This window comes from Hyla sarda, chromosome 3 (genome assembly GCF_029499605.1).
Source record: "Hyla sarda isolate aHylSar1 chromosome 3, aHylSar1.hap1, whole genome shotgun sequence".
Lineage (NCBI taxonomy): Eukaryota > Metazoa > Chordata > Amphibia > Anura > Hylidae > Hyla > Hyla sarda.
This window is the reverse complement of record NC_079191.1, coordinates 374,388,276-374,405,472: the sequence shown is the minus strand read 5'-3', so window position 1 is coordinate 374,405,472 and position 17,197 is coordinate 374,388,276. Positions and strand designations below refer to the sequence as shown.

The following is a 17,197-nucleotide window of genomic DNA, read 5'->3' as shown; positions in this document are numbered from 1 at the left end:
TATACTGATGTCTCCTATACGCTTCAATTGTCTATTTGCTCTCTGAATAGTCCGTTGCCGATGCCTTAGTTTGGCGTTTCAGACGCATTGCGTATTTGTATGTTAACATGTTTATGTATGGTACTGCACTGTTCATACCGAAAGCTGTTTATTGCTTTTTATGAAGAGAAGACACGCGGGTGGGAAGTGGGTGGGAGTGGGAGGTGGGGATTTTTGTATGTATTATTGTTTTTGTTTTGTTTTTGTTTTTTTTTGTTGTTGTGTGTTGTTATTGGAAAAAGTTCAATAAAAATTTACCTGATTTAAAAAAAAAATAAATAAATAAATACTAAGGGTGCATTCACACCATGTTTTTGCAATACAGTTCCCGTATACGTTGTCAATGTGCGTATTGAAAACTGTATGCATTGACTCTCCATTGAAAACCGTATGCCAAAAGACGCATCAGGTTGTGTCCATTTTGCATCCTGTACGGTTTTGTCAGCTTTTTTCCCGTACCCAAAACTGTAGTCTACCACGTTTTTTGGTCCAGGTGAAAAACTGTATTAAACCGTATACGTTTTTTTTTAAACATGGGAGTCAATGGGAACCGTACAGAACAGTATGTGCGTACGGTTCCATCTGGTTTTCACCATACGGTTTTTGACTTTGCACAGTTTTTTTTCTTGGAACTTCAATCAAACAAGTGAAACTTTATTCATAATCGAGTGAAAAGTTAAAAACTTATAAGTTTTTTACTTACAAAACGGATGCAACGGGACATAATTTTTAAACCGTATATGGTTTTTAACTGTATATGGGTTGAAATTTGCATACACCTTTTGATACAGTTTAGTCAGGTTTTGAGGAATCCGTTTTTCATAAAAAACCTGATACGGGAACTGTATTGCAAAAACGTGGTGTGAATGCACCCTAACAAACGGTTGCAAACTGATGCAAAAGGATGCCATGAAGGGGCATCCTGTTGCATCAGTTTTTATTTTCCATTTTTATTATTGTCTGGCTACTTCGTGGTTCCTCACACCTCTTCCGAGCATGCTCAGAAGTAATAACGGATCAAAAACAGATTGGAAAAGGGTGCAAACGGAGACATTAAAGGCTGATCTGTTTTCAATCCGTTACCCATAGACTTCAATGTTAAATTTACAATATCCATTTCTATTCCGTTATTTTTGACAGGACAAAAAATACTGCATGCAACGTCTTTTCCCCCTAAAAAAAAAAAAAATTGAACAGGAAGCAAACAGGGGCAAATGGGTGAAAGGAAAGGATGAAAGGATTGTAAGGGTTAAAGGATTGTAAAAAAAATATCCAATTGACATCAATAGGATTATTTTAAAGCCATTTGCAAACCGTTTGAAAAATTATCAAACAGATTGATAACGGGCATTTATTTATGGGGGCAGACGGTAATGTGAACGAGCCCTAAACTCCATCTTGTCCCCTTTAACATACATTTGGCTGCCCCCTGAGGAGACCCTTTTCTCAAGAACTTTATAGGTTAAATTGGGTGGACATTTGTCATTTTTAAACCTTATAAACCATGTGACTTTGTTAAGAACAATGACCCACTGATATGAAAACCATTGGGCCTGTGCGTTCGTTTACACTTGAAATAAAGTGCACCATGTTGGGAACAGGTTTGCATATACCAATGCTTGTTCAATCGACCCCCTTTATTTGATATGTAAAACGTGGCCTTGCAGCCTGGTGGTCATGACTCTACCCATATCCTCTCCCAACATGCTAGATGAAAATTAAAGGGGTTTCTGTCCCTAATACAGTGACCCTACGATAATTTTAACATGCGTTGGCCTCTCAGAGGCCATTGCATGTTGAAGGCAGCATCAACATCCGATGCTTTTGTATGTTGGGGCCATCGCATAAACGGCTATCCGGCAGCGCTGACTGCTTCAGCTGCCGCTGGTAGCTGTGTACAGTGCCCCGTGTGCTGCGGTGATTATCATTTACATTTCCTCAGGGCTCCGGACCATCCTCTTCGGGATCCCCTGCATGGCCGGCGCTCACCTTTGTCATCATCACGTCGTTACGCACGCCTTCCCGTCATCCAATAGGAGCGGAGTGTGTAGTGAAGTGATGGCGGCGACGGAGAGCGAGGATCCCGGGGGAAGCAGAGATGTCCGGAGCGTCAGGGACACCCTGGGGATGCGGCGATAGCGATGGAGGGCGACATCCAGGGCAGCGGTGACGGGTCCAGAGCGGAGGGGACAGGTGAGTATAACTTCCTATTCTTTCCATTGCACGGATCCCTCAACATACAATGGTTTCAACAAACGATGGTTCATTTGGAACCGATTACCATCGTATGTTGAGGGACCACTGTACATGACTCCTGAGGCCAGTGTTTGACTGCAGTGTCCCACGCTGCATGTACATGGTTGTCATTGGGGGGGGGTGAACATTTTTTTTTAATTGTTTATGAGCCATTTTGTGAGTACGCCCAGTATAACAATTTAAGATAGTGGCTATATTAACAATTCCAAAGGAGGCTTTTCTTCTAGTGATAAGTCAGCACTTGACATTTTTTTTAAATTTGTCCTCGTTTGCCATATTAATGTATGGTGTTTTCATAACTATAAAGTACTCCTACTTTATTAATGTCGGCCCTTAATACTAATTAAAGTTGCACAATGTTAAGGCAAAAAAGTCCATTTCCATACAATATATTTAAGCATAAATACCATTTTCAGTTTCTTCCTCAATGTCATCTTCAAGGATGCTGACAGGTGCCACTGTCTCCCCCGCCTCCATCATACTTTTCAAAGCCTCCAGTTGTTCTGTTGACAAAGATGACAAGTATATACATATATTTATATATATAGTTATGTAGTGATCCAGCAAGTAGTTTACGAACAAACACTAAAGCAGATGCAAGAACAGAAAATATAATGGAGTTTGCATCTACACACCCTTCATCTTATGTAGAAGGTCAATGGTGATAAAACACAAAAGCCATTCTTTAAGCTTTGGGTAGATTCACTCTTTTCCTATTATCCATGTCATTATATATTTCTTATTGCTTTTAACTGTGGTGCAGCCATTTTAACTGTAGTGCAGCAACTTTTAATCACTCCATGCACTTAAATAGGCATAACATTTTATTTCCCTATCTCAGACACGTAAACATGCACATCCTGTATATAGTGCTGATCACAGGGGGCATGTAATGTACAGACATGTCCTCCAAAATGAGAGACCCTATTTGTTGCTGCTCTCTCGGTTGGCTATAGGAAAGGCCTAAATGATCCCCCCTATCAACTTATAATTCCCTAATAGGATATTTGAAAATGGGTTTTCTAAAAAAAACAAAACAAAAAAACATTCAATTCCATATTTTACAGGTTCGGAGAATAACATACAGTAAAAGAAACAGTATTTTAAATTAAATATACCGTATATACTCGAGTATAAGCTGACCAGAATATAAGCCGAGGCCCCTAATTTCACCCCAAAAACCCAGGAAAAGTTATTGACTCGACTATAAGCCTAGGGTGGGAAATACATCATCCCCTCCATGTCATCATCCAGACCCCCGTCATCATCCAGACCCCCATCATCAACACCCCCGTCATCATCACCCCCGTCATCATCACCCTCGTCAACATCACCACCACCCCCTTCATCATCACCGCCTGTCAATCCCTTCATCAGTGGTCTTCAACCTGCGGACCTCCGGATGTTGCAAAACTACAACTCCCAGCATGTCCAGACAGCCATCAGCTGTCCGGGCATGCTGGGAGTTGTAGTTTTGAAACATCTGGAGGTCCACAGGTTGAAGACCACTGCGGCCTTCATCATCATCCAGACCCCCCCCCCCTTTAGTTTTCTACTCACCTCCCCTCAGTGAGAAGGAAGGGTGAGCTGGTCCGGGCCATCTATGCTGCAGGGACCGTCCAGTGGGGAGGGTTAGTCGTTCCGGGCTGTCCATCTTCACCGGGAGGCCCTCTTCTCCTCTCCGGGCCGGCCCCGGACTAGTGACTTTGCCTTGACGACGACGCACAAGGACGTTCATGCTCAGGGACATCACGGACGTCTGCTGCGCTGGGACGTTCCTGTGCGTCGTCGTCAAGGCAACGTCACTAGTCCGGGGCCGGCTCGGAGCGAAGAAGAGGGCCTTCTGGTGAAGATGGACAGCCCGGAACGACTAACCCTCCCCACCGGACGGTCCCTGCAGCATAGATGGCCCGGGCCAGCTCCCCCTTCCTTCCCACCGAGGGGAGGTGAGTAGAAAACTAAAGGGGGGTCTGGATGATGACAAAGGCCGCAGTGGTCTTCAACCTGCGGACCTCCAGATCTTTCAAAACTACAACTCCCAGCATGCCCGGACAGCCGATGGCCGAAGGGATTGACAGGCGGAGAGTTCACTCGAGTATAAGCCAAGAGGGGCGTTTTCAGCACAAAAAATTGTGCTGAAAAACTCGGCTTATACTCGAGTATATACGGTAAGAAGAAAATGCACTTGTCTTTACAGTAAAACCCCCACTATACCTCCTAATACTACATTTGAATATACATTTAATAGCATTACTAGAGGCATCATGAGTAGTTATTAGTTTATTATTGATTCTTAGTCAATGTTTAGTAGATGTTTTCTAAAGCTGCAATGAATAACAGCGTACCATTTGCTTCCGGTACCCAGGGTTAATATACTAAAGTATTAGAGAACTGTGTGCGAAGGAATAAATAACAATAGGTGGCATGCTGGCTCAGTGGTTAGCAGCATTGGCTTGCACTACTGGAGTCCTAGGTTCAAGTCCCACCAAGGACCTGTTCTACTCTTAACAGGGACTGATTAAATTTATGTAACAATTCTTTATATAAAATAAATGGTAGGATGTGTAGCTCACTTAGAGATAGGAGAGAAATAAGTGTTCGAGGTTAAAGGTATTGCCCTCACCCAATCAGGCCTAATCAAGTATAGAAAATGTATATATATAAATACCAGTCCTCAAGAACACTGGGGCTGTGTAGATATAAGTAGGAAAAGAGAGAGAGATGGTGAATCTATTGTAATTTCATTTAATGTTAGTATAAAGATGAGTGGCCAATCACTCTGCAGGGCCCTTGCAGAGATAAATTGGTAAAAATACAGATATAAAATAATTAATTATAAAACAAAACAAATAAAAAATGCACCAATAATGTTCAATAAAAGGATTAGCAACGTCTTTGGTGGCAGTTGATATATCCAGAGATGTCCAATATTATTAATGTGTGGGAAAATTGCAGTTCTATATTGGAAAATCACAGTTCTATGTACTCAGAATTGAGACCACCGCAACATGCGCGCAGCTGGCGCATCATTCAGACACGCAGCTGCTTCCAGCACTCCACTCACAGCCCCGGACGGCGAACTTCCTGGATATCTTCAGGCCGGACGCCTCTCCGTGCCAGCCCAGGATACCGACAGCCCACCGGAGAACCACTCACCCAGGCGACATCCAGACCGGCACTACAGACAGCTCGCATCATCCCCAGGTCACCGCGGTCTGCTGAGATCGCTACCCGTGAGTATTGCTGCCTGCCGAGACCGTTATCTGCCGAGATCGCTATCTACCAGGAATGGAGGGTGAGTGGTGCTGTGCACTGACACTTTGTATTACAAAGCTGCTACAACTGCTGCTACAATTGCTACAACTATTATTACAACTGCTATTGTAATTTGTATCACTGGACCTCACAGGAGTCCATCCAATACTGAACTGTGAATTCCCTATATAGAACTGCGATTTTCCAATATTAAACTGCGATTTTCCCACACAGAACTGTGAGTTTCCTATATAATATTGGACATCTCTGGATATATCAACCGCCACCAAAGAGACACCTTGCTAATCCCTTTAGTGAACATTATTGGTGCATTTTTTATTTGTTTTGTTTTATAATTAATTATTTTATATCTGTATTTTTACCAATTTATCTCTGCAAGGGCCCTGCAGAGTGATTGGCCACTCATCTTTATACTAACATTAAATTACAATAGATTCACCATCTCTCTTTTCCTACTTATATCTACACATCCCCAGTGTTCCTGAGGACTGGTATTTATATATATACATTTTCTATATTCTTTATATATATTATAATATATAAATAAGGAATAATTGTTATAACTTATATATGAAGACTTACTTTTTTCCACTTCTGGCTTCAGACGCTTGTTTTTAATAAGAATTTTTCTTTTCAGGTCATTTGGAGAAGGTAGCGGTCTCCCTGGATCCAGCTGCATAATGAGATCATGAAAAATATGCCAAAGATGCCATTAGTCTGGTTGTCTTTTGGGTCACACACAAAAAAGGTCATTTACAAAAGTGCAAAACATGCAGGCGTGCAGAGCTCTTCATACAGTGGGGATGCGGCTGCATCTTATTGTCCTACAGCATACATTGCTACATATCTACCTCATAGACTGGCGAAATGACTTTGTGTCTCCTTTATGTGACTGTGGATAAGGCTGGTCACAGACATCCTTTTCATTTACAATATCTGACTCACTTAACCCATTAACCGCTAATCTACAGAGCTATAGCTATAGTTTTCTTTACCCAGAGCAAAGATACAGTGTTTACCCTATTTTTATGAACTTATGTTGTCTCGAGTAAGACGTAAAATAACTTTTAAAGTATATATACACATTTTAGGAGTTGTACAGCAAAGATACATGAAAATAAAGTGTTAAAGGGTGTACACAAGGAGGACTGCCGTTACAATTTGGACTGACAGTAACAAATAAACAGTGCTGCTATATTACCCGCATAAACTCTACTCTATACGGTACACATACATAGTATTTCTACACCCAACTTCATTAGAATTTAGACCAAAGAATTCAACAAATTCAGACCCTCTAAATCAGATTTAAAAAAATATCAGACCCCAGATCAAGTCTTAATGATCACAATTAATAAGACCCCAGACCAGAACCCAAATATATATTCAGAATATTTATTTTAGAACCCAGACCAGATCACACTCTAGACCAGAAGATTAAAGTCCTATATTATTATAGGATATATAGGATTATAAATATTTTACCTCAGACCAGTACTCTACATTAATGTAATTTCCCAGTCCAAACCCCTATATACATGTCACACCTTAGATCAAATCTCTATATTAATATCAGACCCCTGAACAGACTTCTAAATGATTAACAGTACTCAGACCAGACTCCTACATATATTCATAACCCCTGTATTAATAGCAGACCCCAGACCAGACCTTTATATTTATTTATAGACCCCAGACAAGATTCTATAATAATATCACTGTCACGATGCCGGCTGGCAGGTAGTGGACCCTCTGTGCCAGAGAGGGATAGGCGTGGACCGTGCTAGTGGACCGGTTCTAAGCCACTACTGGTTTTCACCAGAGCCCGCCGCAAAGCGGGATGGTCTTGCTGCGGCGGTAGTGACCAGGTCGTATCCACTAGCAACGGCTCACCTCTCTGGCTGCTGAAGATAGGCGCGGTACAAGGGAGTAGGCAGAAGCAAGGTCGGACGTAGCAGAAGGTCGGGGCAGGCAGCAAGGATCGTAGTCAGGGGCAACGGCAGAAGGTCTGGAAACACTGGCAAGGGACACACAAGGAACGCTTTCACTGGCACTAAGGCAACAAGATCCGGCAAGGGAGTGCAAGGGAAGTGAGGTAATATAGGGAGTGCACAGGTGATAACTCTAATTGGAACTACTGCGCCAATCAGCGGCGCAGTGGCCCTTTAAATCGCAGAGACCCGGCGCGCGCGCGCCCTAGGGAGCGGGGCCGCGCGCGCCGGGACAGAACAGACGGGGAGCGAGTCAGGTAGGAGAGCCGGGGTGCGCATCGCGAGCGGGCGCTACCCGCATCGCGAATCGCATCCCGGCTAGCAGCAGGATCGCAGCGCCCCGGGTCAGAGGACGTGACCGGGGCGCTGCAGCGGAGGAGGTGAAGCGAGCGCTCCGGGGAGGAGCGGGAACCCGGAGCGCTCGGCGTAACAGTACCCCCCCCCTTGGGTCTCCCCCTCTTCTTGGAGCCTGAGAACCTGAGGAGCAGACTTTTGTCAAGGATGTTGTCCTCAGGTTCCCAGGATCTCTCTTCAGGACCACAACCCTCCCAGTCTACTAAAAAAAAATTTTTTCCTCTGACCTTTTTGGCAGCCAAAATCTCCTTGACCGAGAAGACGTCCGAGGAGCCGGAAACAGGAGTGGGAGGAACAGATTTGGGAGAAAAACGGTTGAGGATGAGTGGTTTGAGAAGAGAGACGTGAAAGGCATTAGGGATACGAAGAGAAGGAGGAAGAAGAAGTTTATAAGAGACAGGATTAATTTGACACAGAATTTTGAAAGGACCAAGATAGCGTGGTCCCAACTTGTAGCTAGGGACACGGAAGCGGACATATTTAGCGGAGAGCCATACCTTGTCTCCAGGGGAAAAAACGGGGGGAGCTCTTCTTTTCTTATCCGCGAACCTCTTCATGCGTGAAGAAGCCTGTAAGAGAGAATTTTGGGTCTCTCTCCATATAATGGAAAGGTCACGAGAAATTTCATCCACAGCGGGCAGACCAGAGGGCAAGGGGGTAGGGAGGGGGGGAAGAGGGTGACGGCCGTACACCACGAAAAATGGGGATTTGGAGGAAGATTCAGAGACCCTGAAGTTATACGAGAATTCGGCCCATGGAAGGAGATCTGCCCAGTCATCCTGGCGGGAGGAAACAAAATGTCGCAAATAATCACCCAGGATCTGGTTAATTCTTTCTACTTGTCCATTGGACTGGGGATGATATGCAGAGGAAAAATTTAATTTAATCTTGAGTTGTTTACAGAGAGCTCTCCAGAATTTAGACACGAATTGGACCCCTCTATCCGAGACAATCTGCGTAGGCAACTCGTGAAGACGAAAAATGTGTACAAAAAATTGTTTAGCCAACTGAGGCGCAGAAGGAAGACCAGGAAGAGGAATGAAATGTGCCATTTTGGAGAATCGATCAACGACCACCCAAATAACGGTGTTGCCACGGGAAGGGGGTAAATCAGTAATAAAATCCATACCAATCAGAGACCAAGGCTGTTCGGGGACAGGCAGAGGATGAAGAAAACCAGCGGGCTTCTGGCGAGGAGTCTTATCCCGGGCACAGATAGTGCAGGCTCGCACAAAGTCCCCAACATCCGTCTCCAGAGTTGGCCACCAATAGAAGCGGGAGATGAGTTGCACAGATTTCTTGATGCCCGCATGACCTGCGAGATGGGAGGAGTGACCCCATTTGAGGATTCCGAGGCGTTGGCGTGGAGAAACAAAGGTCTTTCCTGGAGGAGTCTGTCTGATGGAGGCAGGAGAAGTGGAGATCAGGCAGTCAGGTGGAATGATGTGTTGCGGAGGGAGATCAACTTCTGAGGCATCCGAGGAACGAGAGAGAGCATCGGCTCTAATGTTCTTATCGGCAGGACGAAAGTGAATCTCAAAATTAAATCGGGCAAAGAACAGAGACCACCGGGCCTGGCGAGGATTCAGCCGTTGGGCCGACTGGAGGTAGGAGAGGTTCTTGTGGTCGGTGTAGATAATAACAGGAAATCTTGATCCCTCCAGCAGATGCCTCCATTCCTCAAGTGCTAATTTAATGGCTAGAAGTTCTCGATCCCCGATGGAGTAGTTCCTCTCCGCTGGAGAGAAGGTCCTAGAGAAAAAACCACAAGTGACAGCATGCCCGGAAGGATTTTTTTGTAGAAGAACAGCTCCAGCTCCTACTGAGGAGGCATCAACCTCCAATAGGAAGGGTTTGGAAGGGTCAGGTCTGGAGAGCACGGGAGCCGAAGAAAAGGCAGACTTGAGTTGTTTAAAGGAGTCTTCTGCTTGAGGAGGCCAGGACTTGGGATCAGCATTTTTCTTGGTTAAAGCCACGATAGGAGCCACAATGGTAGAAAAATGTGGAATAAATTGCCTGTAATAATTGGCGAACCCCAAAAAGCGTTGGATAGCACGGAGTCCGGAGGGGCGTGGCCAATTTAAGACGGCAGAGAGTTTGTCTGGATCCATCTGTAGTCCCTGGCCAGAGACCAAATATCCTAGAAAAGGAAGAGATTGGCATTCAAACAGACATTTCTCAATTTTGGCATAGAGTTGGTTGTCACGAAGTCTCTGAAGAACCATACGGACATGCCGGCGGTGTTCCTCTAGATTGGCAGAAAAAATTAGGATATCGTCCAGATATACCACAACACAGGAGTATAATAGATCACGAAAAATTTCATTGACAAAGTCTTGGAAGACGGCAGGGGCATTGCACAGTCCAAAGGGCATGACCAGATACTCAAAGTGTCCATCTCTGGTGTTAAATGCCGTTTTCCACTCGTCCCCCTCTCTGATGCGGATGAGGTTATAGGCGCCTCTTAAGTCCAATTTAGTGAAGATGTGGGCACCTTGGAGGCGATCAAAGAGTTCAGAGATGAGGGGTAAGGGGTAGCGGTTCTTAACCGTGATTTTATTAAGACCGCGGTAGTCAATGCAAGGACGTAGGGAGCCATCTTTTTTGGAGACAAAGAAAAATCCGGCTCCGGCAGGAGAGGAGGATTTACGGATAAAGCCCCTTTTTAGATTCTCCTGGACGTATTCGGACATGGCAAGAGTCTCTGGGGCAGAGAGAGGATAAATTCTGCCCCGGGGTGGAGTAGTACCCGGGAGGAGGTCGATAGGGCAATCATAAGGCCTGTGAGGAGGTAGAGTCTCAGCTTGTTTTTTGCAGAAAACATCCGCGAAGTCCATATAGGCCTTGGGGAGACCGGTTACTGGAGGAACCACAGAGTTACGGCAAGGGTTACTGGGAACCGGTTTTAGACAGTTCTTGGAACAAGAGGACCCCCAACTCTTGATCTCCCCAGTGGACCAATCCAGGGTTGGGGAATGAAGTTGAAGCCAGGGAAGTCCAAGGAGAATCTCCGAGGTGCAATTGGGGAGGACCAAAAGTTCAATCCTCTCATGATGAGATCCGATGCTCATAAGAAGGGGCTCCGTGCGGAAACGTATGGTACAGTCCAATCTTTCATTATTTACACAATTGATGTAGAGGGGTCTGGCGAGACTGGTCACTGGGATGTTGAACCTGTTGACGAGAGAGGCCAAAATAAAATTTCCTGCAGAACCAGAGTCCAAGAAGGCCACTGTAGAGAAGGAGAAGGCAGAAGCAGACATCCGCACAGGCACAGTAAGACGTGGAGAAGCAGAGTAGACATCAAGGACTGTCTCACCTTTGTGCGGAGTCAGCGTACGTCTTTCCAGGCGGGGAGGACGGATAGGACAATCCCTCAGGAAGTGTTCGGTACTAGCACAGTACAGGCAGAGGTTCTCCATACGGCGTCGTGTCCTCTCTTGAGGTGTCAGGCGAGACCGGTCGACCTGCATAGCCTCCACGGCGGGAGGCACAGGAACAGATTGCAGGGGACCAGAGGAGAGAGGAGCCGAGGAGACGAAACGCCTCGTGCGAACAGAGTCCATATCTTGGCGGAGTTCCTGACGCCTTTCAGAAAAACGCATGTCAATGCGAGTGGCTAGGTGAATAAGTTCATGTAGATTAGCAGGAATTTCTCGTGCGGCCAGAACATCTTTAATGTTGCTGGATAGGCCTTTTTTGAAGGTCGCGCAGAGGGCCTCATTATTCCAGGACAATTCTGAAGCAAGTGTACGGAATTGTACGGCATACTCGCCAACGGAAGAATTACCCTGGACCAGGTTCAACAGGGCAGTCTCAGCAGAAGAGGCTCGGGCAGGTTCCTCAAAGACACTTCGGATTTCCGAGAAGAAGGAGTGTACTGAGGCAGTGACGGGGTCATTGCGGTCCCAGAGCGGTGTGGCCCATGACAGGGCTTTTCCGGACAGAAGACTGACTACGAAAGCCACCTTAGACCTTTCAGTGGGAAACAGGTCCGACATCATCTCCAGATGCAGGGAACATTGGGAAAGGAAGCCACGGCAAAACTTAGAGTCCCCATCAAACTTATCCGGCAAGGATAAGCGTATCCCAGGAGCGGCCACTCGCTGCGGAGGAGGTGCAGGAGCTGGCGGAGGAGATGACTGCTGAAGCTGTGGTAGCAACTGTTGTAGCATAACGGTCAGTTGAGACAGCTGTTGGCCTTGTTGCGCAATCTGTTGTGACTGCTGGGCGACCACCGTGGTGAGGTCAGCGACAACTGGCAGAGGAACTTCAGCGGGATCCATGGCCGGATCTACTGTCACGATGCCGGCTGGCAGGTAGTGGACCCTCTGTGCCAGAGAGGGATAGGCGTGGACCGTGCTAGTGGACCGGTTCTAAGCCACTACTGGTTTTCACCAGAGCCCGCCGCAAAGCGGGATGGTCTTGCTGCGGCGGTAGTGACCAGGTCGTATCCACTAGCAACGGCTCACCTCTCTGGCTGCTGAAGATAGGCGCGGTACAAGGGAGTAGGCAGAAGCAAGGTCGGACGTAGCAGAAGGTCGGGGCAGGCAGCAAGGATCGTAGTCAGGGGCAACGGCAGAAGGTCTGGAAACACTGGCAAGGGACACACAAGGAACGCTTTCACTGGCACTAAGGCAACAAGATCCGGCAAGGGAGTGCAAGGGAAGTGAGGTAATATAGGGAGTGCACAGGTGATAACTCTAATTGGAACTACTGCGCCAATCAGCGGCGCAGTGGCCCTTTAAATCGCAGAGACCCGGCGCGCGCGCGCCCTAGGGAGCGGGGCCGCGCGCGCCGGGACAGAACAGACGGGGAGCGAGTCAGGTAGGAGAGCCGGGGTGCGCATCGCGAGCGGGCGCTACCCGCATCGCGAATCGCATCCCGGCTAGCAGCAGGATCGCAGCGCCCCGGGTCAGAGGACGTGACCGGGGCGCTGCAGCGGAGGAGGTGAAGCGAGCGCTCCGGGGAGGAGCGGGAACCCGGAGCGCTCGGCGTAACAATCACACCCCAGACCCGACATCTATGTTAATATCTAACCTCAGACCAAAACCCCTAATTTTATTCAGACCCTCATATCAAAATCACACCCCAGATAAAACCCCCCATGAAAGTGGTCGAGCTCCTGAATGTTGTATACATAGCCTCACACTGTATACATAGCCTCACACTATGCTGGACCTTGTCAGAACCACTACAGTGGTGCCCACAGCTGAAGAAGATCCAGGTGAGAGGAGGGTAACTATACTGGCCATTCATTTTATTTAATTTTTCAAATATGAAAGGGCTTATGCCCCCCAGCTACACCTCTTGTCAAAATTCCAGGATCTGTAGATTCAAGAACTCGCATACATATCCACATGTACTGTGTAGTAAGGTCTATGCGAGTATTTTAATAATTAACTTAATTTAATTTGGTTGCACACCCTTTTCCCAACAATCATTTTAAGATCTCTTCACAGGTGTTCAATGGGATTTAGATCTGGACTCATTGCTGCCACTTCAGAACTCTCCAGCACTTTGTTGCCATCCATTTCTGGGGGCTTTTTGACGTATGTTTGGGGTCATTGTCCTGCTGGAAGACCCAAGATCTCAAATGCAAACCCAGCTTTCTGACACTGGGCTGTACAGTGCAACCCAAAATCCACTGGTAATCCTCATATTTCATGATGCCTTGTACACATTCAAGGCACCCAGTGCCAGAGGCAGCAAAACAACCCCAAACATCATTGAACCTCCACCATATTTCACTGTAGGTACTGTCTTCTTTTCTTTGTAAGCCTCATTCCGTTTTCGGTAAACAGTAGAATGATGTGCTTTACCAAAAAGCTCTATCTTGGTCTCATCTGTCCACAAGACATTTTCCCAGAAGGATTTTGGCTTACTCAAGTTCATTTTGGCAAAATGTAGTCTTGCTTTTTTATGTCTCTGTGTCAGCAGTGGGGTCCTCCTGGGTCTCCTGCCATAGGGTTTCATTTCAATTAAATGTCGATGGATAATGTTGCGCAATGTGGACAAAGGCAAATCTAGATCTCTGGAGATGGACTTGTAACCCTGAGATTGTTGATATTTTTCCAAAATTTTGGTTCTCAAGTCCTCAGACAGTTCTTCTCCTCTTTCTGTTGTCCATGCTTAGTGTGGCATGCACAGACACACAATGCAAAGACTAAGTGAACTTCTCTCCTTTTTATCTGCTTTTAGGTGTGATTTTATATTGCCCACACCTGTTACTTGTCCTAGGTGAGTTTAAAGGAGCATCACATGCTTGAAACAATCTTATTTTTCCACAATTTTGAAAGGGTCCCAATAATTTTGTCCTGCCCATTTTTGGAGTTTGGTGACGTTATGTCCAATTTGCTTTTTTTACTCCCTTTTTTGGTTTAGTTCCAATACACACAAAGGGAATAAACATGTGTATAGCAAAACATGTGTTACTGCAATCCTTTTCTGTGAGAAATACTTCATTTTCTAGAAAAATTTCAGGGGTGCCAACATTTATGGCCATGACTACGTTTTATATGTGCCTTCAGGATTAAAGGGGTACTCCCCTGAAAACATTTCTTTTTTTTAATCAACTGGTGCCAGAAAGTTAAACAGATTTGTAAATTACTTCTATTTAAAAATCTTAACCCTTCCAGTACTTATCAGCTGCTGCATGTTCCAGAGGAAGCTCTTTTCTTTTTACATTTTCATTTCTGCCTGACCACAGTGCTCTCTGTTGACGCCTCTGTCCATTTTAGGAACTGTCCAGAGTAGAAGCAAATCCCCATAGCAAACCTCTCCTGCTCCGGACAGTTCCTAAATGGACAGAGGTGTCAGCAGAGAGCACTGTGGTCAAACAAAAAAGGAAATTTAAAAAAAATAAAAGAACTTCCTCTGTAGTATACAGCAGCTGATAAGTACTGGAAGGATTAAGATTTTTAATTAGAAGTAATTTAAAAATCTGTTTAATTTTTTGGAACCAGTTGATAAAAAAAAAGAAAAATGTTTTCCAGGAGAGTACCCCTGTACACATATATTGTAGGTACTGCATGTTTAAAGGTGTTCTGTAACCAGACTGATGCAACATTTGGGGAATTTCCACACTATTACATGCCATAAATAGTAGTAGTAGTTGTAGTAGTGCCATTAATATGTGAGAGACTGTTGGGTCCCCTTAGGCATCATGGGTTCTGTTTCATATAAAATGGAATTCAGCGTAAAACAGACCAACGATAACCACAAGGTAAAGGGGTACTCCTGTGGAAAACAAAAGTTTTCAAATCAACTGGTGCCAGAAAGTTGAACAGATTTGTAAATTACTTCTTTACAAGGATTAAGCTTTTCAAATAGAAGTAATTTACAAATCTGTTTAACTTTCTGCCACCAGTTGATTTGAAACCTTTTTTTTCCCACCGGAGTACCCTTTTAACTATATTTAACCTCTTGAGAATGCATGAAAAACACACATCAAGGTGTTTGAAGAGAAGCAATATCAGCAATATTGTACTTTAGAATTGTAATATGATTTTTTGGGGTAAGACAGTGGAGTTTGGTGCAATTGAGGATATTGTAATTGATATAGGTAGTAATGTATTGATATCTGGTGTAGGAATAACTAGTACTGATTTGGTTGAATGGCTGGGGGGGGGTTAGGGGTCGTGTGTTCTTTGTATTGTTGTTTTTTTTATTAGTGATTTAGTAAAATTTATATTTCTATAAAAAATTCCTAAATTCATTAGTTTAGAGGTGTAAAGTCATGTTTGGTATTCTAAAGTCTATGGCTACAGCCCGGGCACAATGTGCAATGCGCCTGAATTTAGTAGTATTATATACCCATGACGAAAAGTATTTTCATAATGTGAATGGGGACCAAATCTTGGACATGTACAGTTTATGCAATGCTAAAATGACTAATTCACTCCAGGTCTCAAACTCTCCTTGACCATAAATTCAAGCAGGTCTGGGAAGGGTCATGTCTGGTGACTTGATCACAATAACACTTTTTATAAAATAAAAATAATTTCATTATTTTAACAGGAAAAAAAAAAAGAAATAGAAGCATTGAAGACATACTGTGCTTTACTGTGTAGGGAACAGATCAGCAACACAAGAAGAATGCAAGTGATGCCACATCCCAGGCATACCACCCAATGTCCTGGCATCCTCACAACTGCAAATAATCAGATGTGGTCTACCAGACTGAGGACACTGGTCAGAAGTCCATAAAAACCATAGAGGAACAAGGCCCAAATAGCCTGGATGCTTCCAAGTGTAACCTTAGGATTTTATGGGTTAAAGGAGTACTCCACTGCTCAGCGTTTCGAATGCTGGAGCTGGAGCCGGGAACTAGCGACATCATAGCCCCGCCCCCTCATGATGTCACGCCTGCTCCCTCAATGCAATTCTATGGGAGGGGGCATGATGGCTGTCACGCCCCTCCCGTAGACGTGCATTGAGGGGGCAGGCATGACATCATGGGGGGGCGGAGCTATGACATCACGAGTTCCCGCCCCGGCTTAAGCATTCGGAACTGTTTTTTCCAAACGCCGAGCAGTGGAGTACTCCTTTAAAGTGTACCTGTCGCTTTAAAAACATTTTTGACTTGTCCTAGAGACATGTTAAAAGTTTTGATCGTTGTGTTAGAACGAGCCCGGAGAAAAGTGCAGCTGACTGAGACAATCCCATAGATTACACTGTAAGTTTGTCTCGCTTAGCATGCTCTTCTGCCGACTAGTTCCAGACACTCAGATCGCGACCAATCAAAAGTTTTTAAAAGAGACAGTGCCCATTTAAGGAATATTGGGAGATATGCCCAAACACCAGCAAAAAGTCCAACTCCAGGTCAGTGCTCACATAATAAAATCATCAAGGCTATGCTCAAGGCATGATGCAATCAATAGAAGCAACACCAGTGTTTAGAACAGACATGAACTAGTGGACAAATAAGGTGTAACCACATAACAAACAATGGAGAAAGTAAATAACTTTAAAGGGGTACTCCGGTGAAAAACTTTTATTTTATTTTATTTTTTTAAATCAACTGGTGCCAGAAAGTTAAACAGATTTGTAAATTACTTCTATTAAAAAATCTTAATCCTTACAGTACTTATTAGCTACTGAATACTAAAGAGGAAATTATTTTCTTTTTGGAATACAGAGCTCTCTGCTGACATCAGGAGCACAGTGCTCTCTGCTGACATCTCTGTCCATTTTAAGAACTGTCCAGAGTAGGAGAATATCCCCCTAGCAAACATATGCTGCTCTGGTCAGTTCCTAAAATGGACAGAGATGTCAGCAGA

The 17,197-nt window shown here is 44.9% G+C and overlaps 1 protein-coding gene across 4 annotated transcripts in view; it reads right to left on the bottom strand.

Moving 5' to 3' along the window:
* The window catches only part of PLCB4 (phospholipase C beta 4), a 326,117-nt gene that overhangs the window by 69,876 nt on the left and 239,044 nt on the right, over nucleotides 1–17,197 (bottom strand). For all 4 annotated transcript variants that reach the window (XM_056567843.1, XM_056567845.1, XM_056567846.1 and 1 more), the window contains exons 18-19: nucleotides 6,154–6,244; nucleotides 2,703–2,798 (exon numbers count right to left, since the gene is read on the bottom strand). In XM_056567843.1, coding sequence (XP_056423818.1) covers nucleotides 2,703–2,798; nucleotides 6,154–6,244 — 187 coding nt within the window. The remainder of the gene's footprint in view (nucleotides 1–2,702; nucleotides 2,799–6,153; nucleotides 6,245–17,197) is intronic.